Below are 26,941 nucleotides of genomic sequence, written 5' to 3' on the forward strand. Positions count from 1 at the left end.
TTAATATGTGAATTAGTTTTTATATTTTCCTTTTAATGTAAATGTTTTAGTCATTTTTATTTATTTTTTGTCTTTTTTTATTGTAAAACTTTTTTTATTTTATTATTTTTTTTTATTTTTAATTAACTTAGTGCATCAAGTTAAACTAAATGAAAATGAGAAATGTTGCCTTTTTTCAGTTAACATTTATTTTAAGTACCGTAATTCAAATGTTTTTTTTAATGGTTTTAGTTAACTATAACCCTGAGTTATATGTGAAACAAATTAATAATAATTTACTGTCCCCAAGCTGTCTTCTGTCAGTTTTTGAATGTAATCCTTGAAACCAGTAGGCCTTTATCACCTACCCCTAAATAAATAGATTTAAAATCTGCCAAAAATTGAGGAAATATGTAGCTAGTCTTATATGTTTAGAATTGCTAAGGGATCAGATTCAGCAGTGTTGTAACATAAGAACCTCCAAACATGGAAAAGACATGTACTTGATGATACCTTGTTTTTTGTAGAGTTATAAGCCAAGTATGCCACTTGAAATCACGTGAAATCATTAAAAATGCCTTCAGTGTGTAGGCGGTTAAAAGTGACAGTCAACAGAGAGCTTACATATCACTTATTTAAAGCTTGAATGATCGGGATCGGTATCGGCCGATTGTGATGACAAAAATCTTTGGTATTTGGTATCGGCTGCAAAAAGCATTCCTGCTGTTTACCTAGTGTTGCTCGCTAGAATAAATTGTTTCCTTTCCCCTTCCCTCTGAAGATTAGTTTTTGACTGGTTTCAATTTCTCTCTGTTCTGTTCTGATCTCTCATCACCTTGGCTGTTGAATCGGGTCACCATAAGACAAAGCAAGCTCTGCATCTGATAAGAGTTTTCATTTCTCACCCACTATCTGTTTAGACACTTTCCTGTGTGCAAAAACCCTTCAATTTCATCATGCGTACTGTATTTTAGTAGGAGACCGCAGTGACCAAACTCAGAGTAAAATACAGTGAAAGTTGTTAAACTCATCTAAAATGCAATGAAAGTGAAATAATGAAAATCTCAGACAATTACATCCACTTTGACAGTTATTCTGCTGTCCATTATGAACAGTTTATTGAAAAACATTACATTAAATAGAATAGATTAAATTATTTTACATATTAATTAAGGTCATAAACAGATAAAACAACTAAGATATGTACAGTACCATATGTTGTAGAAATGTTAAATGCTGCATGAAATTTGACTAAATATAATTACTAGGAGTCAGACTATTGGAAACTAGATGTTTTTCATAATTAATTCTTGAGGTATTGCACACAATCCTGTTAGTTTTCCATCCATGTTTGACATCGCCAGGAACCGGGCTAGTATAAAAGCTTGTCCTACCTAAAATGGTAACCAAGGAGGTGGAGTTTAGTGAAAGATTATCTCATTGAGTGACAATAACAAATTTGTTCTGCAGATTGAAAATGAAAACTAGCATATTTAAAAGTGTGTGTTGTGATAGTTAGCAGCTTTCAGCAATGTCACAGACCTACAACACAGAAAAAGAAATGACCCATCTCATCGTGGTCATGTCTTCTCGTTCTAAGCAGTACAAAAATTATACGGAAGTGAGCATATTTAAACTCTCACTGATAAATTCCTCTCTCTTTTAGTTTTAACTTCCCTCTTTTAGTTTTAAATCCTCTTGTTAATGCAGACCGTCTTGCAGAATGAACTGTGCTTCATTGGTGAACATGCGCAGAGACATTAATCAGGGGCAGTAACCTCCATTCGTTCTGTTAGCTTTCAACCGTCCCAGATGTTTAGTTGAATCATAGCAGGCCGATGCCGGTCCTGCCATTGTGATCCATATCTATTGGTATCCGGATGCTTACTCAGGCTTTCTGGCCATTTATGGGCCATTACAATGCATGTGTTAAGAGAAAGCCACAACTGAGGCAGACTTTATTGTGTGGAAAGTGTCTTGTTGACTTTGTCTAGAGGGAGAGGGAGGGAATGCATTGCTCTTTGAAATGGCAAAGAAAATTAATTAGACTAAATGTTCTTCCATTTACCAAAGTAGTAGGCTATTTTACAGAATTTGAAGCTGAAAAAAAATGTAGGCCTAGTTTATGTACTTTAGCAGATTAGAATGTATGTCTGTGCTGTCCATTCAATTTCAATTGGTTTTCAGACATATCGAAATCGATGAATGTATTAACAGATATGACTAGTATTCAAGTAAATTCAAACACTCATATTAGTCTAGTTCTCTTCTCATTTACTCACAATCATGTTACTTTCTTTATTCTGTGGAAAACAAAGAGAATTTTTAAAGAATATCCAAGCTGTTATTGTCTATAAAGTGAAATATAGTGATCTGGGGCTGGGGCTGTCAACCTCCTGAAAAATAAAAAATTAAACAAAACCATAAAAGTATAATCAAAGGGTTTGTTCACCCCAAATGAACATTCTATCATCATTTACTCACCCGGAGTCTTTAGAACTCATTTACTCACAATCATGTTACTTTCATGTTACATGTTACTCTGTTCAAACCCATAGAACATTCATTAATCTTCAAATGACAATATTTTTAGTGAAAACTGAGAGTTCTGTCATGTAGGCTAAACAAAACTTTGATGATTCAAAAAGGTCAAACACTTTGTAAATGTAATATAGGAATCAAGCAGTTTAACCCAGTCTTCTGAAGAGGCATGATTGTAGAGCTGTCACTAACGATTATTTAGATAATCTGAGTTATCGGTCGATTGTTTTGACGATTAATCGAGTAATCTGATATTTTTTGTGGTATAAAAATAGACCTAAGAAAAGACCCAAGCCTTTAAAATCACTTAAAATTAGAGATGCACCGATTACAATTTTCTAGGCCGATTACAAATTTTCATTGAGTTTGATCTGCCGATACCAATTTTAACCGATTACGATTTCATTTTTTCCAAGCACTTTACAGCACACACAAATATTTATTTTCTATATATTTATTTTATAAAACACCATATAGCTACTTACCCAAACTGAATAATAAAAACAAGTTTTATTTAATTTTCTTTTCTGACATAGCCTACTCCCGTTCTTGTTAAAATACACTAGACATGCAAATTCTGTGCATTTTGGTGCAGAGTGTTTTCACTTTAATTGAGCGTGAGCAGTGCAGCAAAAATAGAGACTGCGCCGAAACCCCCCGCTTCATTGCTGCTCACGCGATGCTCCTGCTTGAACCTCATGCGCTGCTCCTCCTCTGAACTCACTCATTGATGACATTGAACATGCACGCTGGAAAAAAAACAGCGCCGCTCACGCTTGCGGTGTTGCGATGTTCCTACATGTGCGTTCTGTGTGCACATGTGATGCTTATGTTGCGCAATGTACCGGCATAAAATCGGCATATGTCAGACTGACCGGCCGGACATGGCCGATCACGTGAAAATCGGCCAATAACGGTCACCACCAATCGGTGCATCTTCTCTACTTAAAATACATGTATAACATTGAGGCAATAATATTTGGTTCAAATAAAGTATCAAAAACAAGTAGCCTACAGGTGCTGGTCATATAATTAGAATATCATGAAAAAGTTGATTTAATTCAGTAATTCCATTCAAAAAGTGAAACTTGTATATTATATTCATTCATTACACACAGACGGATATTCCAAATGTTTATTTCTTTTAATTTTGATGATTATAACTGACAACTAATGAAAATCCCAAATTCAGTATCTCAGAAAATTAGAATATTACTTAAGACCAATACAAAAAAAGGATTTTTAGAAATGCTGGCCAACTGAAAAGTATGAAGATGAAAAGTATGAGCATGTACAGCACTCAATACTTTGCTGCAGTAATTCAGGCAAAAGGAGCCGCAACTATGCTGCATGGTATGGAGTCGATCAGTCTGTGGCACTGTTCAGGTGTTATGAGAGCCCAGGTTGCTCTGATAGTGGCCTTCAGCTCTTCTGCATTGTTGGGTCTGGCGTATCACATCTTCCTCTTCACAATACCCATAGATTTTCTATAGGGTTAAGGTCAGGCGAGTTTGCTGGCCAATTAAGAACAGGGATACCATGGTCCTTAAACCAGGTACTGGTAGCTTTGGCACTGTGTGCAGGTGCCAAGTCCTGTTGGAAAATTAAATCTGCATCTCCATAAAGTTGGTCAGCAGCTAAAACTTCCTGGTAGACGGCTGCGTTGACCTTGGACCTCAGAAAACACAGTGGACCAACACCAGCAGATGACATGGCACCCCAAACCATCACTGACTGTGGAAACTTTACACTGGACTTCAAGCTACGTGGATTCTGTGCCTCTCCTCTCTTGCTCCAGACTCTGGGACCTTGATTTCCAAATGAGATACAACATTTTCTCTCATCAGAAAAGAGGACTTTGGTCCACTGTGCTTTATTAAATCCAGAGTCAACGCAGCTGTCTACCAGGACATCTTCATGCTTCCTTCATTTTCCAGCAGGATTTGCACCTGTCCACACTGCCAAAAGAACCAAAAACTGGTTCAATGACCATGGTATTACTGTGTGATTTCATGTAATATTCTAATTTTCTGGGATTTTTATTTTGTGGGTTTCATAAGCTGTAAGCCATAATCATAAAAATTATAACAAATAAAGGCTTGAAATATCTCACTTTGCATGTAATGAGTCTATATAATATATTAGTTTCACCTGTTCAGTTGAATTCTTGAAATAAATCAACCTTTTAATGATATTCTAATTATATGACCAGCATCTATATTAACCTCTCATTTTGATGGTGCAATCCCAACGGGCATAGCCGTTATCATGGGCATGAACCTTCTAATAACAGCAGGGGAATGCATAACCCGTGGCCCCGTCCTGGTGTCAGGCATTATTCAGCCGGTTCTGCCGGGTTTCCTGGACGACCTAACAATAACAACTGTGACTCATGTCCAAGCAAGATGGGTACTGGAAACCCTGGACAACATAGCCACTTGGACAAGGTTGTCCTTCAAGGCCAGGAAGTCCAGAAGGCTGGTGATCAGACAGGGCAGAGTCACGAGTACGTTTGGACTCCAAGTTCAAGGTGAGGTCATTCCATCCATTGAGGACAGCCCCATAAAGTGCTTGGGAAGGTGGTTCAATGCATCACTGAAAGATGGTGGCAATGAAGCAAACCGAAGAATGGTTGAAGAAGATCGATCAGGTCCGGACTCACTGGAAAATGAAAAACTTGGCTGTACCAGCACGGCCTTCTGCCCAGGCTTATTTGGCTCCTCACAGTTCCCCATAACAGTTGTAGAAGGTATCGAGAGGAAAATCTGTCCTGCACCTGAGGAGATGGTATCTTCGGTGGGCCTCTATATCCGTTTAGGACAGTTGTAGCTCCCTCTGTCATCTGTCGTGGAGGAGTTCAAGGTGGCAAAATGAAGAGTCGCGCGAAGTCTGAGAGATTCCAAAGACGCCCGGGTAAAGCAAGCAGGCATCATAACAAGATCAGGCCGTAAATGGGAAGTCAGCTCAGCCATTGAACAGAGAAAGCTCACTGAAGTTGCATGACATCATTTGCAATCCCTGCATAGGACGCCAAGGCCTGGGGTCGACACACAAACCAACAGTTCGGGAATGCAAGCACAAAGATTAAGCAAGACATGGTTCAGTCAGAAATCCGAGCTCAAGAGGAACAGAGGCGTTTGTCCAGAGCAGTGGAACAAACGCATCCCAGGGAGCGTGGACAAAATGGGATCTGCCCAAACGTAAGATCACATGGGCAAAGTTGTGGAGACTGGAGCGCTACCGCATCTCCTTCCTGCTGCGCTCCGTGTACAACACCCTTCCTTCACCGTCTCACTTGCACACATGGGGGTTGAGGGACGACCCGTACTGCAAGCTCTGTGGTCAAAGGGGGACAATGGCACACATATTGACAGGGTGCAAAACATCTTTAACCCAAGGTCGATATAGGTGGCGCCACGACAAGGTGCTCCTGTACCATGCCGACACACTTGTGCAAGGGACGTGCAAGAAGAGGAAGGGTCGCACAGACGAGAGAAAAAGTATCACCTTCATCCAGGAGGGACCCAGACCCTTCGCAGCCAGGGCATCAGCAAAATCCAATCTGCTGCAAGCCACAAGCTCTTGGGAAATGAGAGTCGATGTCGAAAGGAGGCTGCAGTTTCCGGAAGTGTTCCACACAGCTCTTCGCCCGTGAAATCATTCTAATCAAGCTGACCATGCCATGGGAGGAGGGCTGTGAGAAGGCTCATGAGAGGAAGGCCTTGAAACATCAGCCTTTAATCCAGGAGTGCAAAGACAAGGGATGGCAGACATGGCTGTTCCCTGTGGAAGTAGGGTGCAGAGGCTTTCCTGCCAAATCAGCATGGCGGCTGTTGTCAGTTGTCTAGTTCTTTTTTAAACTAGAGTTGTGTTTGTCTCTTGAAGTCCGCCTGTTGTCTATAATTTTATCTCTTAAAACTCATCTTTGATAATCAAAATGACATATTTAAAAGAATATTCCTGTGAAAATAATTTGAATGTAAACAGCTTGAATGTAACTACACCCTTGCTTCCTTTAGTATACGCAGAACCATAAATATGCAAATTAGCCCCACACCAGTTTGGACTACCTGATCTACTCAATCAACTGTAGTAATCGCTACACAGTGGCAAGTGGAAATATCGGTTTAATTCAGCCGTATATGTCTGAACCAGAAGCTGATTCGGAAGAAGAGGTAGAGAGAATTACACTGTACATGAGGGTCATCTACAAGGCGATGTATCAGAATGGTAATGCGTTTAAAACCGAGACTGAGTTTAGTACACCCCAGTTTTAAGGAGAAAAAAATCAGCAACAGTGTTGACTAATAAATTTGCTCATGGATTGTCTATCCATGGATTGTCTAGCATATTAAAAGACATGTAAACAACTTTAAAAACTTGATTTTTACCACAGGGGATCTATACAAGCGTTTGTCAATGCAGGTGTTTAATATTGTGGGGGTGTCCAGTAGTTTGTTGTTGTTGCAGTGCTGACTTCCCTTTTCTTTTTAGAATGTGAAACGATGGCTTGGGCCAGTTTTGTCACCTTGTGGGCCAGCTAAAAAAGAATTTAAGGCACATTTGTGAGCTGAGCTTACAGAGTACACATTGATATAAAAATGTGCGTACACTACAGTATGCGTGTGCTATGCTAGTGACGAAATGTCTGTTGTGAGTACTGAACATATTCATTAGCACACACACAAAAAACCCGAGCATATTTTGAGCTTTATAATTGTCTTAAAGTGTTTTATTTTCTGCTGAAATGTCATTTAAAGTAGGGTTAGCAGAAACTATTATTATTATAAAAATTTGCAATATTTTTGTATTTGATCTGGAATAGTTTAAAAGGAGATTATCAATCACTGATCAGAGTTTTGAATTGATCCATCACGGAGATGGACAGTTCTTTCTTAAAGGGATAGTTCACCCAAAAATGACATTTCTATCATTAATTACTTACACTCATGTCATTCCAAACCCGTTAGACCTTCGTTCATCTTCAGAACACAAATGAAGATATTTTTGGACTTTCTGACCCCCCTATAAACTGCAACGTTATTACCACTCTCAAGGCTCAGAAAGGTAGTAAAGACATTGTTTCATTCATTTGTGTTCTAAAGATGAACAAAGGTCTTTGGAACAACATGAGGGTGTTTAATCAAGGACAGAATTTAAATTTTTGGCTGAACTAACACTTTAACTATTATATTCATATTCACAAGTTGCTAGACATAATCATGAAACTGCTCTAATGACACACTTTTCAGGAATCTTAAGGGCTAAGATCACTTAACTTATGATCAACATGAAATTAGCTCCTCAGTAAAATCATTGTGAAAGTTTGATAGACCGGCAGCTTTACATGAAAGTACACGTCGCAGTGAGCAGTAACTCAGCGTAGCACACATGGACAGCCCCACACTGTTTCTGTATGCCGTGTCCCCTGCCGAATCCAGAAGTCCCTTTGTCATAATTCAAGTGTGTCCTTCTGGATGTTCCTTATGACCTGCTAGAGAAAACACAAAGCCAGTGTGGGCACCTCTGGTTGGTTTATCTCTCTTTACACATGTTCGAGATGTGACAGCAGGGCCTGCTGTGTGCATAAAAGGGAAGAGGAAGAGATTTATGAGACAGCGTTTGTGTGTGTTTATCTGATGGATAACAGCGGACACTGTTTCTTTGTGTGGCTGCAGTTGGGAACCCTATTTTCATGGCCACACCTTAATTGTATCGATTTTCACAATGATAAACGAACATTTGTTCGTATGGTGCCCTTAGCCTATATATCCGGATGATCACTCACTGGATTTATTATTACTGAATCTCTTGAGTTTTTAATGATATTTCTCTGATGATATTTTTTCTTATGCGTTTCACCAGGGAAAAAAAACGTTTATGACCTTTATTTGATTTTAGAAAATGAAGAACCCTTCTGAAAGAGATATTTTATGTCTCATATTCTCTTTAAATGATGGCTGGAGGCCAAATGCGACATTACTCACACAATGTGCCAACATTCTTTCCTCTTGAATCCTCACACAAATGAAATCATCAGCCCTATACAATACATATGCATGCAAGAGAAATGATTGCCCTATAAAGTTAACACCTTGTTAAAACAGTTATGTATCTTTTCAAATCCCTAGTATGAGGCTATATATTATTTAGGCATATTTTGTTTAAATTTCGATTGCAATAGTGTTCCAACTTTTTACTTTTTAGAATGATTCCTCATTAGAGACAGTTACTCACCAAGTAAATGAAAAAGGAACAACTCTCAGCCAATCAAGTGTGCAAGTTATTAAACTGTTGTATAATATAAATTAATTTGTTTGTATAATGAAAAACAAACACAGTTTTATTCTCTCACTCTTTATTTATACAGTGTAGAATTAATTTTCTCACTTTTTCTCTCTTTTTCGTTCCCCCCAGGAGGTCCATGAAATTCTGAGAGAGTACGAACTCAAATACTGTTTTGTGGACCGGAACAAAGGAACAGGTAATTGGCCTCCTTCAGTCATCCTTCTGCTCTCATGTTTCTAATGGTTCTTTTCCATCTCAGCCATCAGAATCCAAGACATCTAAAAAAAAAACACCACACATTTGCCTACTTAGCGCACCTGAGATGTTAATTTCCTGTGGTAGTGAATGAGCACTTACCGAGAATTGTCTTGATGGAGAGTCTCAGCTCTCTAACTGCAAAAATGTTGCCTGTTCCTTTGAAGTAAAGTGAAGCTTTGAGGTTATTTGAGTTTGTACATTCTGTCACAGTGCTGCTGATTTGTCCATTTCTATTTCTGTTCCATATTAAATATTGAATCAAATGAGCAGGTGCATTTTAGATTTCACTTATAATTTTAACTTCATAATAATATAAATTAATAAAATGTAATATTTGAACTTCAGTCCATCACTTACGATGATGATCTAATACATCACAAAGAGATGCTATTTTAAATGCATTTCAGACAATTGAAAAGCTCAGGGTTACTTCCAAAACAAACCAAGCTTGTCATTTTCATCTATGCAGAAAAATAATTTTAAGTCTAACATATGGTAAAAAGATAAATAAAGGATGATAAACAAAAATGTTTTGAAGTCAAGCATAACGTGTATTTCATTGTTTAAGCAATTAGAGGAAACAGCTTAAAAAGAGGAAAGGCTTGTTCACTTGGAACTGGTACTGGTAGTTCATAGGTTTGAAGTGTCACTGGTAGTTGTTCTGAACAAAGCGCACGACAGGATTCAGGAATAATCCTGGAAACAGTCTTTAATTCAAAAATACTCAAGGAAACTGATTCACAACACCTCAACATTGACGAGACGGGACAAGGACTGCAAGAACACAGGGAGTATAAATACTAGAACAAATGAGGGAACTTATAAGCGAATTAATTGGACGACAGGCGTAATAAATCAAACAGACACAGACAGGGGCCTATACCATGAAGCCAGTTTAAGTGGATAGCTGGGTATATTTCAGTTTAGTTTAAAGGGGTCATATGATGGTTCTAAAAAGAACATTATTTTGTGTATTTGGTTTAATGCAATGTGTTTAGGCACTTTTAGGTTTAAAAAAAGTAATTATTTTACACATACTGTACATTATTGTTGCTCCTGTATGCCCCGCCTTTCTGAAACGCGTCGATTTTTAAAGATCATTCTGAAAAGCGTGGTGTGCTCTGATTGGCCAGCGATCCAGTGCATTGTGATTGGCCCAAAAACCTTATGCGTGTAATGGAAATGCCACGACCCTTACCATATTTGGAACATCAGCTCCCAAAGCAATAATGACAGGCGATAATGTCGGTACTACCTCAATTCAAGCCCGAATCTGAACCGGAAAATGCAGATGACCAAGCTGATCGATCAACTTTACCAGTGCGACTGGAGCAGAACGTAGCAGATTGGTAAGGTTTTATTTAATTGGGGACATAATTACTGATTATAATGACTTTTATGTCTTTTTACTGCGCTGCGGTTGTGAGAACACTTTGTAAACATAAACTATGTCTGCATTTGTGATCGTAGAAATGACAAGCAAGCGCTACTCTAACTGCTCAAAACTTGTGTTTGAATAATCAGTATCAAATTCTTAAAATATGGAAACATACTTAATACAGGCTGTGTCTTCGAGTCAGAAGCCTCCAGATTGTACATGCTAGAATCAGCCTTTGTGCACAACGCTGGCCTTGTACTCTCGCAGGTTCTGGAAACAGTCCTCCGAAAAATGCACAGCACACAGTCGAAACTTTTAGTTGTACTGTTCTGGAACAGTGTTGTAAATAAAGCTTAAGCACGGTTTTCTAACTGTGTCCTCTTTTGGAAGGCCAAACAAAGTAGTTTGGCTTTCCCAACGAAAAACACAGCGTCTTCACGACATGACGGCAACAATAAAACAGCGAGAATAAAAGTAATACCTTCTTTCTTTGCGTATACATTTGGGCAATGTTATGAAACTCTGCCCCCACACACTAGCCCCTTTCACACAGCGTGTTGATCCTGGGAAATTGCCGCGTAATTGCCTGAGTGCCTTCTGTGTAAACGCAAACACGTCCCGGGATTGATGCCTGCATCGGAATCTCTGTGTGAAAGGGGCTACTGACGTAGATTTGTGGGGGCGTGTTTGAACGAAGCGTTTAAAGAAGGCGTGGTTGAGCCTTAACTTTTATAAAGAATATCTCTTTAGGTTTGACACTTTGAGCTTTGTAACTCTGCATATCGTATACATGCACAAACAGATACATAACACACTAAAGAAAAAGGAAAAAAAGAAATCGCATCATTATGACCCCTTTAAGCCAACCCTGGGCTTTGGCACCATGAAAGTGTCTCGGCTTTTAGCGGTGTTCGTTGCCATAGTAATTTATACTCCACGGCTAACCTTCTCTGGGGCAGGTTATGTTCTGACTAAGAAATTTCGAACCGAAATTGAAACAATCAGCTGTGAGCAAAGTGACACATGTCTGATGCAAAAAAGGCACTCGCCCATTTTCTTTTGCTATTTCAACTCGTGGTACAGCATCTACAGCATAATGGTACAATCAAAGCCTGATTGAATTGGTTCGGTTTCGTTAACTTGAAACTCAACTGACAGGATACACGGTAAACATGACAACAACATTCACACTCCTCCAGACCTTGAAAATGTAAGCAAACGGCACGTGCGCATACTTTTTACAGACTGCCTAAATTTGGCACAACCTTTACCGTGTCAGTTCAGGAAATGATGGTGTAGTATATGTTTAGTCCTGTTCATGGGGTGCGAACAACGTACCTTTACTTTGGGCATAGAATCAATCGAAAAGCAAGTCAAATAACACATGTAAAATCGTTTTTAAATCTTTTAATTTACTGCAATTATGAAAATTGCTCCTCTAAATGCAACATTTTTTTTCTGAATGTTGTTGTGATGGGAACAATAAACCTTTTATCAAAATTCTGTGCAGGATTGTAGACACAAACCTGGCCAATTTTTCAACATTCTCACATTTAGAACTGCTATGATATCTGTAGAGCTAACAGCATCTTGCAGAGTGCTACAAGCAAGTTGAAAAATCAGCTCTAATGTCTTATTTTTTTATTTTTTATTTCTTAATGTGGAAGGATGAGTTAATTTTCTAGCATCATTTGGCTTATCTTGATATCGGTATGAAAATCCATGAATGATCAAAGCTCAAATGCTTCAGTGTAATGGGGTTCATAAGAGGTGAAATCTATTCTGAGTTGCACAAAGTGATGTAGCCAAGAAAGATGTGTTCCTGGATCAACGTTCTTTGTTGGTCCTGGAAAAGTATTTATGTGATTGGTCATCCCTTCCTTTGAAATTCGAGATACATTTTTGTTTGATAAGAACATTGTTCAAGCCCCTAACACTACAATCTGATTGGTCAATAGGAAGTTAATTAATTATAGTAAGCAACACATGCTGCAATTAAATGTTTTATTTAATATAATATTTACTAAAATAGAAGTGAATAACACTTTAAAATAAGGTCCTATTAGTTAAAGCTAATTTTTTTTAATCATATTCACTGCAACCGACACTATGCTCCGACAGAACAACATAAATCAGCCAGTTTTAGAAAAAACTCTGCGCTTCTACCTCCACCTGGAGCCTGTTATTTGTTTTCCAAAAATTCATCACTTGCTTCTTTCCCGAATGAATCAACCGTTTGAACAAATCGGTTGAATGAATGACTCCCTCAACTTTAATGATTTAATTTGACTGTTAATGGTGGTATTGTGTTATTATTTTAATATAATTTGAATGTTATAATTTGACATAAAATGTTATGTATATATCTAAAAATGTCTGTATATAGCCCTAGTTGAAAATGCCCCTGGAAATCAATTTATGGTGGCAAATATTGCCCCTTAATAAAATAAAAATGTATTTCTGTCTCTGCTGTGTACTGAACACTCCACTGCATAGAATATGAATATCTTCATGAGTCAGCTGTCAACAACGGGCCTTGGCACCAGCACAAAAACACAATCAGTAAAATATCATCTAATTATTTTATTATCAACAAAACTTTTCTATTTTGCACACCCCTAATGTACGGTATTAATTTTGATTTCTTCAGGTCTTAAAAAGCCTTAAATTTGAATTTAAAAAGTGTGCAGCAACCCTGGCCCCAGCACTATATAAAAGTCCATTTCCAACACTTATCAGCAAAACAAGAAAAACCTATTGGCCGATTGCGGTAATTAGAAAAAAACAAAATAAAAAAGGTCACTTTATATTAAGTGGATTTAACTAATATATACTAACATTGAAATGAATAATTTGATACAATGGATTTGTTGTGTACATACATGTTTTTACATTTAACTTATATTTTTTAAATACCTGCGTGTAATCACAGCTGTTGATGACCCTTCTCTTATACCTCAACCCACCCTTAAACCTACCCATGGCACCACACCTGTCCCCAACTAACCATACCCGTATCCCACTTCAATAGCATTACATTTATAAAAAGCATAAAAAAGCAATACAATTTCATTCAGATGGCACTTAGAGGCTTTTGCATGTCTACACACACACACACACACACACACACACACACACACACACACACACACACACACACACACACACACACACACACACACACACACACACACACACACACACACACACACACACACACACACATACATACATATACACATACATATACATACATATCCTTGTCATTGGAGTGGATCTAGACATGTTTGAGGTTGTTACAGAAAGGAGAATAATGTCCAAGCTGTTGACCATCACAAACAATACCTCACACACCCCCTCCATGACATTCTTGCTGGAATGAGAAGTACTTTCAGCAACCGACTGATCCATCCACGGTGCAACACAGAACGCTACAGGAGGTCATTTATGCCAACTGCTGTGAGACTTTACAATTCATCTATCATGTGCCGAGGTATCATTAATCATTAACCATTCAATCTAGAATTAGGTCACTACACCCATCATATAGCTGCAGTTAATTATCAGACATACAATATGAATTACTGCTTTTATTGTTTGACCGGTTTTTATTTATATTTTACTCTATTTGTCCTTCTTATACGGTAACTTCAAACAGGATGATGGCAATTTGTTTATTTATTATAGGTGTATAGTTCAGGTGTTTTGTGTGTACAGTGAGTAATTGACTGTTTTCATGTATTGCTGCTAATGCACTTTAATTTCTGGGATCAATAAAGTACTACCTACCATATATATATATATATATATATATATATATATATATATATATATATATATACATACAGTACCGGTATATATATATATATATATATATATATATATATATATATATATATATATATATATATATATATATAGAAATATATCAGCTATATATATCAATATATCTCTCAGCCGTAGCCAATCCACGTGTGCCCACTTTCGGAATGAACCTCAGCTGCACGATTACTGTGATTACAGCTGCAAATTTCACACATGGGTATTTTGCACAGTCCAGTGCTAAACCTAAGGCTGATTATCAACCTGCACCTTCATGTAATACCGGGATTCTGGCCTGCTAAATGTCGTCAGGGCCTAAAACCCCTGGCAGCATGGCAAACATTCCCACATGCTCTAATTAGCAGTATCTAGGGATAAAGGTGAAACACCATGATGATCTCATCCTCCAGCCGCTCAGGGCTTGTCACCTCCTGCCAGCACCCCAGCAGAGGCTCTGATGTCAAGGATCAGAGTCCAGCGTGCCTGCAGGAGCTGGAACGCTAATTTTCACGCTCTTCAATACTTGCCTGAAACTAGTTGAACAATTAAAAAAATGAGCGATTCACGTAGCATGTGACCGGCTCTTTCGATTTGAGTTGAGTTTATGTTGAAGAGCAGTGGAGAGTAAAAAAGAAATGAGGAAAGGCAAGGAAATATTGATAAAGACTGCAAGGAGCGAAAGTAATCAGAGATGTGAGAACGAATGACAGCTTGTATGATGTGGAAGATGAGGGGAAAAAAGAAATCCTACAGAAAATAATTTTTGTCTCATCTGGCGTACAGCCCGGAATTGAAATATGCTCTCGATATTCCCAATGCTGGAGGCTTACAGTAAGGGAATTACACACCTCCCCCTTCTTGCTCATGTTATAGTTGCATCGTACTGCATTATGAATGTTCCTAGGCTAAATGATCTGAACATATGCTTTTAAGGCCTGCCAGGGAAGAGCAGCCTTCCAGAACAAAAATAGTGACAATAGTGGGAAGCTCTCATTTCAATCAACCAGTTCTTAGAAGCACAAGTCTGCATTGTTACTGATCTCAGAGATGTCACGTCCGACATGGCTAAATCTTTGTAAGGTCTTTTCAATCTACCGTCAGTGAGTAATAAAGTGAAGTAACTGTAAAGTGTGTCTTGGGAAGAATATGGAGCAGTGTTATTTAAGTAACATTATAGGGTTAGTTTACCCAAAAATTTAAATTCTGTTATTTACTCACCCTCATGTCGTTCCAGTCCAAACCCGTAAGACTTTCATTTATCTTTGAAGATATTTTAATGAAATCTAAGAGCTTTCTGTCCCTCCATTGACAGACCACGCAACTAGCGTTTTGTCGCCTCTAAAAGTTTATAAAAAGATCATAAAAGTTCAAAAAAAGTTTTTACATTTTTTTTCTTTTATTTCAAAAATCTTTTTTATGGTTTTGTTTTAGTTTTAGTTAACTTTAATAACCCTGATATGGAGGTCCTCTATGCTCAGACTCATGTTATTAACTTACCAAAAACACAAAGACATATAACATCACCCTGACAAGCTCAGTTTAATAAAATCAGCTCAGATTTGCTTTCACACTCTGTACTTTTATTCCTGAAGCCTCTTTAGGGAGGTTAAAAACCACTCATGCCTTTAAATGCCAAACAAGGCTGGTGGACAGCTTTCTCCTTTAGCAGCTGCAGGCCCTCCAGCTTTGTAAATGTTTGGATTCTCTGGAAAGGGACGCAGCTCTTCTTCAGAGTGGTATTTTTCAGTCTGTGGAATGCTGATGATATAATTCCCCTTTATATAGATGATGATACACATATTACAAAGATCTGCAGGTGTGTTGTGTTTAAGGGCCTTTTCAAGGGCTGTAAATAGCATGAAGCAAAGATGACAACAGGTTGCGTAGTTCAAGAGTTACATACAGTAAGTCAGCCAAATAACTGCCATGCAGGAGAATGAATGATAACTGATAGCTCTCTCCGGGTATATTAGACATCTTTGGGCGGATCAAACAAACAGAGCAATGTTTTGATAGCGTCACAGAGCCAGCGTGTTTACACTCTTTGGTTAAATCAACATACGAATCACTCTCAAGTTTTTGGGTTAAATTATAGGATGTATATACTAGACAGGGCTGCATTAAGACTATCAGAGGCCCCTGGGCTTTACCCTTTTGATGGGCCCTTCATGCACCAGAACTATTACCTATTCACTCAATCTTCTTAATCAGAGAGTTATCGGCCTTTTATTTTACAGGAATAAATGCCATTAACAAAATATCTGAACCTACGGTCTGTTATATAAAATATAAATATCACTGCATGCATGACCTACATATTGGCACATAGTCCGAACTATTTGCACAGGCTACTTGCAGTACTTAGAACTACTGCCTACATCAGCTCCATCTTCCTATCAAATCAGCCTTTTGTTTTGCAGAAGTAAATGCAATAAAACATTCATAAACAAAATTTCACGTACAGTAGAGGGAACATGTTCTGTTCTCTTAATTTTGTTGTGACCACTGCATATTAACTTGAAAAAACAAAGTGATAATATGTTGTGGCCACAAGATAATTTTGTCGAGATAACATTCTTATGTAGTGGCCACACACAATGTGAGAGATCCCATGATGGAATAAGCCGTGGCATAGGAGGATTCATCCTCATGGTGCCTCTGAGGAACCTGATGATCAGGTCGGGTGCTTCCCTAAAGATTTATCATCCACTGCGTTTTGAAGTGACACTCTGGAGGCCACATACATTTTCAGGGTGGAAGTCGACAGTCAACCCTCCAACCTGTCCTGCAGGAAGGAAAGCACTGACCCGACTGCACATATCTGTGCGTCTTCCTTTCGGGAAGCACACTAGTTAGCGAACAGACTCCAACTGAAAGCATTGGCCTGCCTCATGGAGGGGGCTCGAGCCTGAGTGATAGTGTCTATCACTGCTGGTGATAGCCCACTCAAGTCTTCTGAAAAACTAGACAAAAATGTTAGATAGTGATGATTTGGAAAGCGATCCAGTCAGAACTGATGTCCTGCGTTTGTGGTAGATGCGCACATTTGTACTGTAACGTGCTGATCCACCCAGAGGCACACGGGTTGACATGTGCTGCATGTCTCATAAAAGGTTAAAAAATGTAAACGTCTGGGAGAATGAGTAGAGCAGACATATAGATCTGAATAAGAGTGACGACGCAAAAAAAAGCTAGCTCTATTCGGTACGGTTTTCTGTGCGCGCACACCCGACCCAAAGCATGCAGCCATGCACATAGACACCTATACAGCACGCGAGGACTGAATGGAGCTCTCTTTCGCGTCTGAATGGACAAATACACACAACATTATGTCGAAATGTCCGTTTTGGAGAGTATTCACGCAAACTATGTTGGTTATGTCTTAAACAGTTTTGAGTGTATCGGATGTGCATCAGTGCAATTGGATCCGCATGTCATTGGACATGATCCGATGTCTTAAAGTGACAGTGGGTAATAAACCTAATGCGGTCTGTGTCCTTAAAGGAGAACTCCAGCGCAAAATGAACCTTTGGTCTAATTACACATTGTTGCCTAGTCAATCGTTATCTGAGATTTGTTTTCATGATTATCGAATGTAAATAGTTTTATCTCTAAAAACAGTTTAGCCTATAACGCTAGTATATTGGGCATAGAGTAATGACAAATAAAAATCGCTTGTTAATACCACTAACAAGGTTAGTGGCTTCTGCCTGTATACGCGAAGTTGACTGTATGTATAAAATATCTTCTTGTTAAACTGTCTGGACACTGTCAAAGTTCTCAATGCTTCGGTTTGAAGGTAGGGACCTTCATTATGCTACCATGTTAGTGTGGGGCTATTTTGAGCCTTGTTAGTGGTATTAACAAGCGATTTTTATTTGTCATTACTCTATGCCCAATATACTAGCGTTATAGGCTAAACTGTTTTTAGAGATAAAACTATTTACTTTCGATAATCATGAAAACAAATCTCAGATAACGATTGACTAGGTAACAATCTGTAGTTAGACCAAAGGTTCATTTTGCGCTGGAGTTCTCCTTTAATATTGAATTGTTGAAACGTTTTGACTTTTGAGCTGTATGTATTTTTCTCTTAATTTTCGTATATGTTATAAAAAAAAAAATTATAAAAAAGATTTGTTCTGCATGAATACAAAAAAGAATTTAACTCCTGCTATTTTTTATTAAATCTGTTTTTATCTGTTTACAGATAACTACTTTGAATGGAGCTAAATAAATATAATAATATATATCATAAACATTTTAATGGTGTTTTTATTATGTGACTAACAACTATAGATGATAACAAAGTACATAAACAACGTGTTCATTTTGGGACGGTTGACATTCACTTTAGGACGGTTCAAATTATTTTTCAGGACGGTTCCAGGATGGAGGTGAAAAAAGTTAGTCTGGAGCCCTGGGGCCTCATTTATAAAGCTTGCGTACGCACAAAACGGGGCTGAAAACATGCGTACGCCAGTTCCTGCGCAAAAGGTGGGATTTATAAAGAAAAACTTGACGTGAAAATATGCGCACCTCCACGCAAACTCTGACCCATGCGTATGCACATTTTGGAGACAGAGCAGTTTGGCGACACCGATGGTGAGCTGGAGTTAAATGTCTTTTTGGTCACTTTTAGACAGAAAATCGAAATAAAAGTATACATATACAGAAAGATAATAGCTACAAATATAATTTCACTCACCAAGCCTATCACTTGAAGGAAATATCCACACCTTAAATGTCCGCGCCACCGAGCGCGTTGGGCCGTTAGTGAAACTGACGCATATCTAACGGCAGATGAAGTAAAACTGTAAATCTTCATTATGAGTCCTAATCATAAATAGGCTACAGTGCATGTTCACATTCACAATAACAGTTTAAATAAAATATCATTTAAACTATGTTTTACTATATAAACATTTAGATTAAATATGCTCATTAATGGAGTTAGGCTAAACACTTAAACTTCATGACATTTAATGAAAAGCTAAAAATATATATAGCCTATTCAATGAATAGCCTATATATTTGTTGTGCATGCAATGCTTTTTAACTCTTTTCATTTGGCATGCTGTGTTTTAATGTTTTAACTAGGCTACAGAGATAATGCTTATCATGATAATAGCAGATTGTGCAAATATAATGCACAACAAGGTCTATCTGTTTCCATTACAAATATAAATCAATTAAAAATACTATTTGGCCAGTGGAAAAGATTGAGAAAAAATGCATTGTACACTATTTGATTTATTTATTCAAAAACAAGGCATGGATAGGCTACTAAATGATTTGTATTAATGTAATGTGACGGCACATCCGTATTTCATATTTTCCTAATGTCTTGTACCGTTAAACATGTTATCACGTGGATGAATAATCATATGCAAATGATATGCAGATGAGGATATGCATAGTAAAACTAGGCGTTGTAAGCTCCATATATGGTTATTTCGGGGAGGAGACGCATGTGCGCACAATCTTCCGCTGACTGGGATTTATAAAGTGAATCCTGCGCAGGTTCTGGCGTACGCAAGGTTTTATAAATCTGAATATTTTTTTGCGTACGCCATTTTTGGCTTTCGGGCGCACGTACACTTTTAGTAAGGATCCTACGCACAGTTTTATAAATGAGGCCCCTGGTCTGTGCAAAACCAGTTTTTTTTTACGTTTGCACTGCAAACAAGCAGAGACGGTCTCCAAAATGTGTGCTGCACTTATGCGAGTGGATTTTGCCGAAAGTATGTTTAGTCACAAGCTCTAGTATAAAGCTATTTAGTATAAAGTTCTAATCAAGCTCTGGTTTTCAAAGGAAATGCATGATTCATGATCATTTTTATCAGTAATAATCCTGCATAGGTTTATAGTATTAGTTTTTGTATTTCTGCACTGAGAGCTGCTGTCTTTATTGCACTCGGGAGTGATGTGGAAGAATAGACTTACAGCAGTTGGAGAAAAGTGCAGAGAAAAGAGTAATACAAGAAAGCCTACACACTAGTGCATTTAATTGAATTGTCAGTGTCTGGGAAGACCATTAGGGATCACACCTTCCTCTGTCTCTTTCTCTCTCTCTCTCTCTCCCTCCCGTTTATATGACTGCATAGCTTTTCTAGTAAAATAATGCATGTGAAGTCTACTTTGTGTTTTTATTTTTGCTTCTAATAGAGGTGTTAAGAGTGGCTTGTAAAGATGTTTTTCCCTGTAATTACAAAACAACCGAGTGTGTGTGTGTGTGAGAGAAGGTGCACACTCTAGGGATTTGCTCCGGGCTGTTGCTTCATCTCTTTAGGGTAATGAGGAATATTTATCTTCCATCTCCTATGCAAAGTTTACTCAAGATCCGCATCACCGAGCTCAACAAATTGGCTCCGCGGTTTGAAAGCAGTTGTTAATGGCTGCGCATTACGAAACAAAGCCTGTTAATTTAACACTTGGAACCCACCGTCAGCCGCACTGGATTTTCCCATCCTCTATAGTTATACAATAGAACTAAAAAAGCTCACTTGTTTCAATAGGGGCATCCACCATTAAGTGATGGAATTCTGAAGGAATGTGTGGTGTCCCGGACAGGCAGCAGAATGACAATGGATGCGGTGGGTATGGGAAAAAGTGAAACAATGGGACTTTTGTTTAAACTGCACTGCCCTATAATGAAGACACATACGGATCAAAAGAGCTTACGCTGATTTGGCTCGAACCACACCGGCTCAATAGGCCTAGTTAACATTGATGCAAAAATACATAAATTTGCATGTAACGTATCATTTGAAACAATGTTAACAGTTGGCTTTCTCCAGGTATTATTGACCTTCTCTGAACAAAACAATGTTTGTCCTGAACATAGCAATGTTTTGATAGTGCCAAAGAGCCACAGTGTTTATATTTTCTAGGGAATTATCCTAAGATAGGCTTACTTATAGTTGTCTCTGCGAGTTAAGCTTGGATAGGAAAAACATCACAAAAAATTACACACATTTCCTTTGACATCAGTCATTTGCATTAAATGTTTTTGGAGAACTGAGAATTGGTAGAATACTGGTAATCAAGCACAAAACTGTCTTTTCTTTGATATGATGTATTCATTAAAGAAATCATCTTGATTTTTAAAAAGGGCAGCATAATTTAATTGGATAAATCAGTAATCTACTTTTGTATATTTTATTCTAATACATCATTACTTTAGATTTCAGAGATATTTATGTGTACCGTCAGGCTTTTTTCCAGAACACTTTGCATAACAAGAGGGTGGCTTGATGTGTTCTGAAGAAAGTGTTTGTTATAAGCTGTTTTTTCATCATTTATTAATAGAATCAATAGTTCTGCTGTAGTCCTATCTGTGGTCCTCAGATCTCACCTATTAACTGTCAGTTGACACTTTTCTTTCGGACTAATGCAGTTGAAATGTCTGTAGAGTGCTTTCAAGCTGCCTTAGTGACCACGACGTTTCTTTGATAAAAGTATCTCTCTTTCTGCGTACATTTTTATCCTCATTCAGCCTCATAATATATGAGGGCTCACATACAGCCCTGCTGATTTTGCCCAATTATTTTTGATAGGCCATCAATGTTCTGGCCTTTCATGGCCTGCAGGTGTGATCAAGAGGGGCTCATATAGGCCCTTTTGTGAAGCTTTGTGTGTGTGTAGTTGCACATTTTTAAAAGTAGAAATTTGGGATGGATATGTCAAGGTGTCTAATTAAGTGATTAGACTCTTTTGATTTTTGTTTTAACATTGCCTTTGTGTTTGTTTACAATTTGAAGACAAGCTGGTCACGACTGATATGAGGTCATAGAAAGAGATAGTTTATAGATGTTCTTTTTAACGGCAAGCTGCTCAGAATATATTATGTTATACCACCACTTGATCCTTTTTAAGCTTTTTTGCCAGTTTGAAGCAAGCCAAATGCTCACCCTGGAAGCTTCTTACAATGGGTGACTACAACTTTATACTCTTTTGAACAGTTGTTCTTCACTTCAGATGATATTTTTTTATTTTGTTAGTCCTGGATGTAGTAACATATTTGGAATGCAATGTCTCCCACAATACACAGTTCCTTAAAATATGGACGCTTATTCAGACAATAGCATAAAACCGCTCAGCCATCAGTTCAGCATCTCAGGATTCTTCTCATGCCTGTGACAGCACTTCACTGATCTCTCTCAACAGTGGCTTATCACAAAGAGAGACAGCACAGATAACAGCTGAATTCAAGTCCCAAAGGGAGGCAAAGTACACCATTAGAAGCCCACATGCTGTCATTTCACGCCTCAATTCTTGTTATGTTCGCTGTTGTTTGCTGTGCCCAATTTCTAAATGACTGATTTACAGCCCTGAAATTAATTGCCGTGTGAGCGTTTGCATTCGCTCCCAACGGACAGTTCATCAGCATGTACAGTGACAAATCATAGGCGTTAAAAACTGCTGCTATCTGACACGCGTGATCTATGAGGGAAACACACCGGAAACGGCTGCCCACTCTCTTGGCTCATGTCATGTAGTTGTCCTTCGAGAATCACAAATTGGGAGATGAGCATTGTTTTTTTTTTTTTTGTCCTGCTGAAACTGGAATATTTAATCGTGGTTAAGAATTTGGGTGAATCTCGTGAATTTTTGTTTAAAGAATGCTTAATTTTTTTAACCTTTTAACAACTATTTATGTTTTAGGTCTATTTTGCATTATTTAAAGCACATTATTCTCAAAGATTATTCTTAACTTTTATTACAGTAAAAACTTGCGCTGTCATGATTTGTATTATTATTTATTATAAGTTAGTATAAAGGCAGTATGACAAAAGTTACTGGGATGTATACATACTTCACAATTTGAAATATGTAGTTTTTTGCATTAGTGTTAAGAAGGAATTGTTTTTGTTTTTTATTTAAGCTAAAAGGATTTCTGTTTTCCTGGTATTTTTGAGGGGAAATATGAATTGAGCGTCACAAGTTTCATAAGATTTAGACCCATTTATTTAGATGATGCATGTATTTAGGTGACAGATGTAAGTGATTCAGACAGTATGAGCACTCCATCAGAACAATCACCCAGCATGCATCTCAATCTCACAGATGATGAAGATCGAGAGAGGGGGCCGCAAATGGATCCAATAGTGGCGTGGGGGTCTCGTTGTCCACTTGAAGCTTTAGAGGGGCTTTTTACAGGAGTGTGTGGGAGTTACTGCTCAGCCCGACAACCACTTCAGCCAGATGACTGATGCTGGGAAAGCAGAAGGAGATCATCATTAATTGATGCAGTGGCAAATGTAGGCGGCTTTGGAGAAGGAGCACACACACTCTCACACTAAAACATGAACATACATGAGGACAAAGGCCAAAGTCGTGGCTGTTGAAGAGCAGAACACATTTGAATATTGAGGCTGGATAATGCTAGCATTTAACCGCTCCATTATCTGGGATCTTTGCTGCGTGGTTGGAAATGAAAATAGCTCTGTCATTTACTTTATGCTTCTGTGTTTTGACTTGTATGCAAGGGGTTTTTCAGTTCTGTTTTGGATCTGTTGTATTGTATGTGTGAGGAGATTTTATTTAGGACACTCCATGATAATGATGGCAGAAACTTCAACGAAGGCTCATTGGAAAGAATGTGCCTCTAGTACATTCTCGAAAAACTCCAAAAACAGACCTATCTATACAATTCACTGCAGTTTAAATTACAGCTAAAATGAACACCAGATGCAGTTAAACATCAACAACTTTTATTCCTTAAATTCCTAAATTATGATTAAGGGGCAGATTAGATTAGTTTGACTTATTTTCATGTGGTTCCGTGCCTAATGCTAGCCTATGTTTTGACCTCAAAACTCTTTTATTATAGCACTTGATTGGTTTTCATTACAAATTAAATGAACTATTTAACAATTTTCAGGAAGATGTACTAAAAGTGTTACTCGGATAGGTAATAGCCTAAACAAACAATTGAATAAACAAATGTAAAATAACACTGCACAGTCTTACTGTACACATTAAATATAGATTAATCCTTATTAAAGCTACTTAAGTTATTCAGTCAAGACCAGCGAGTGGTTTTACTTTGTCATTTCTTGTTTGATTATCATTAATAACAAACTGCAGCAGGTTTATTAGGCTGCTCTCACTTTAAGAGCTAATTCACGGATCCAATATAATCAGGGCTCCAAACAAAAAAATCAAGTAAGGAGCCATTGGCTCCTATAGGGGAAAAAAACAGGCGCCAAATAATTTTTTTAAGAGCCACATAACAATGCATTTACTTTTAGTCACCCTGTTGTGTGCATGTCTCTCCTCTTCTTACAGTTTCAGCATTTTCATCTTGTCAATGTTCTGGGAACTGAAGCTTATTTGGGAACTGAATATAACTTCCGACTTATGAACTATATACAGTCAAATAATTTTTTTTATATAATAAATAATAAATTCCCGCAGCTCGCATGCACGAGAAACTGCACGTGCTAACGGTGCAGTCTGTGGAGCATTCTTCGCGATTATGTGATCGCGTGCATTTTTATGCTTGTTACTGTCCCCGTGTTTTCTCACAGTGTCTTTTTTTTTTTTAATGGTTAACTTAGTTCCTGTAATGAACTCCATTTTCCCCGCTATTTCTTTGCCCGCTCTTGAACAAAAGTCACAAAAAAATTTTTGTGTCTCGTGATCATAGGCTACCTCAGTAGGGCTGCACGATTTTGGCCAAAATGATAATCACGATTATTTTGATCAATATTGATATCACGATTAATTATCACGATTATTTGTTGATTTGTCACATAGCCTAATTATAACTGCTTTTTACATTCATATTGTGCTACATTTCCTGCTAATGTGCATCAAAATAAAATGGGTCCTCTTATTCACCAAAATTCAGTGCATCTCCAGAATAAATAAAAATAAATAATGTATTAATATTTTAAATTGTATTTATATTTTATATACATTGTATAATAATTATTAGGATAGACTAGAGATATTATCTTCTGTTATTATTCTTATTCACCAAAATTCAGTGCATCTCCAGAATAAATAAAAATAAATAATTTATTAATATTTTAAATTGTATTTATATTTTATATACTTGTATTTATAATAATTATTAGGATTGACTAGAGATATTATCTTCTTTTATTATTATTATTACCTATTATTACATGGCTTGGTTAAATTCTAATGTAGAATGCAGTATGTTATTTCTTGATAAGACACAGTTGCCATGAAAAACAGAGCGTTGTCATGGACACGGAAGCAATACAATCGTTTTTAAATCAATATTTTGTGTCAAATTATTGATTTATTTGGAAGGTACCCATGTAAGCGGGATCCCGATGTCAGTTAATAAAATTCTGTAGTTGTTATTTGAAAGGTCTCTTGTTATTTGAAGTCTCTCGCGCACTATTGCTCGCGCCCAGACACACTCGGTCTCTCTCGCGCACTATTGCTCGCGCACAGACACACTCGGTCTCTCTCGCGCACTATTGCTCGCGCACAGACACACTCGGTCTCTCTCGCGCACTATTGCTCGCGCACAGACACACTCGGTCTCTCTCGCGCACTATTGCTCGCGCACAGACACACTCGATCTCTCTCGCGCACTATTGCTCGCGCACAGACCCTCTTTTTCTGGCGCGAAAGGTGACATTCGTTTTACCCGTTCATATTTTGGCGCTTTCACTCAGTTCACACAAAGCGTCTCATTTCATGACGTTAACAAAACAAATGAAGCGATAGGCTACTGGTTATAAAACATGCATGTATGATGCAGATTTTACAATCAAAGGGAGTAAATTTGTATTGTCGCCAATGGCGACCTTGGCAGAAATTTCACTCGCAAATAAATATATTTGGTCGCAAATGCGACCATTTTAGTCGCAGTTTGGAGCCCTGATAATGTTTCACACGCGCTTTCTTTCTCAACTGTGTATGTTAACTTAAGACATAGCCTAACCAGCTGTGTTTATGTGAATACTCTCCAAAATGGCATTTTCACATTTATGCGTGTACGCATTTAGTCATGTATCCGAAGTCCATTTGCTTATCCGCGTTCGACTTGGTGCGCGCTCACAGAAAGCTGCCTGGGGAACCGTGTCTCTTTTGCGGCTTAATGAGCTTTTAATAACACTGTTTAATATCAAACATGTCCCACAGTTTAGTAACAGTAGACTGCATTTTACAATACTCCCTTATTTGGCTGATTTGGATGTTAAGTTTAGGCTTTTAGGGAGGAAAGAATGTGCACCGCTGTAAAGGAATGCGGCAGCAGCACAATCATTTCTTTACCTCGATTATTTTGTTTTCATAATCGTTGGACGCCGAAATCGAAAATCAATTAATCGCACAGCCCTAGTGTCTCTTCCTTGCATTATCACATTATGCTGGCATCATCAGACAGCATCTCATTACTGGTTCACAGTACTTGCACTTTTTAAATGAACTTATTGACATCATTTTGGCTCGCTGTTGCATCTGCAATGGACTAAGAACCATAAAGGGAGCCAAATGTTGTGAACTATTTGGCCCTTCTATTGTTTTAAAAATAAATTCCCAAAGCCTGTTTTTACACAATAGATAAACGATGTCTGTTTGTTCTTTTGCATGTTCATCAGACTACATACTTCAGATCTACAGTATGGCAGCTGTCAGCTTTGTTGGGTGTTTTCAGTGGTAATTGACATGCTGAGATATAGAGGG

The 26,941-nt window shown here is 37.9% G+C and overlaps 1 protein-coding gene across 1 annotated transcript in view; it reads left to right on the top strand.

The window, feature by feature from the left end:
- raver2 (ribonucleoprotein, PTB-binding 2) overlaps positions 1–26,941 on the top strand; it is a 73,083-nt gene that overhangs the window by 2,612 nt on the left and 43,530 nt on the right. Inside the window, exon 2 of the mRNA XM_079629178.1 lies at positions 8,938–9,004. Within this exon, the coding sequence (XP_079485304.1) occupies positions 8,938–9,004 (67 nt within the window). The remainder of the gene's footprint in view (positions 1–8,937; positions 9,005–26,941) is intronic.

The sequence above is a fragment of the Phoxinus phoxinus genome (genome assembly GCF_949152265.1).
Source record: "Phoxinus phoxinus genome assembly, chromosome: 11".
Lineage (NCBI taxonomy): Eukaryota > Metazoa > Chordata > Actinopteri > Cypriniformes > Leuciscidae > Phoxinus > Phoxinus phoxinus.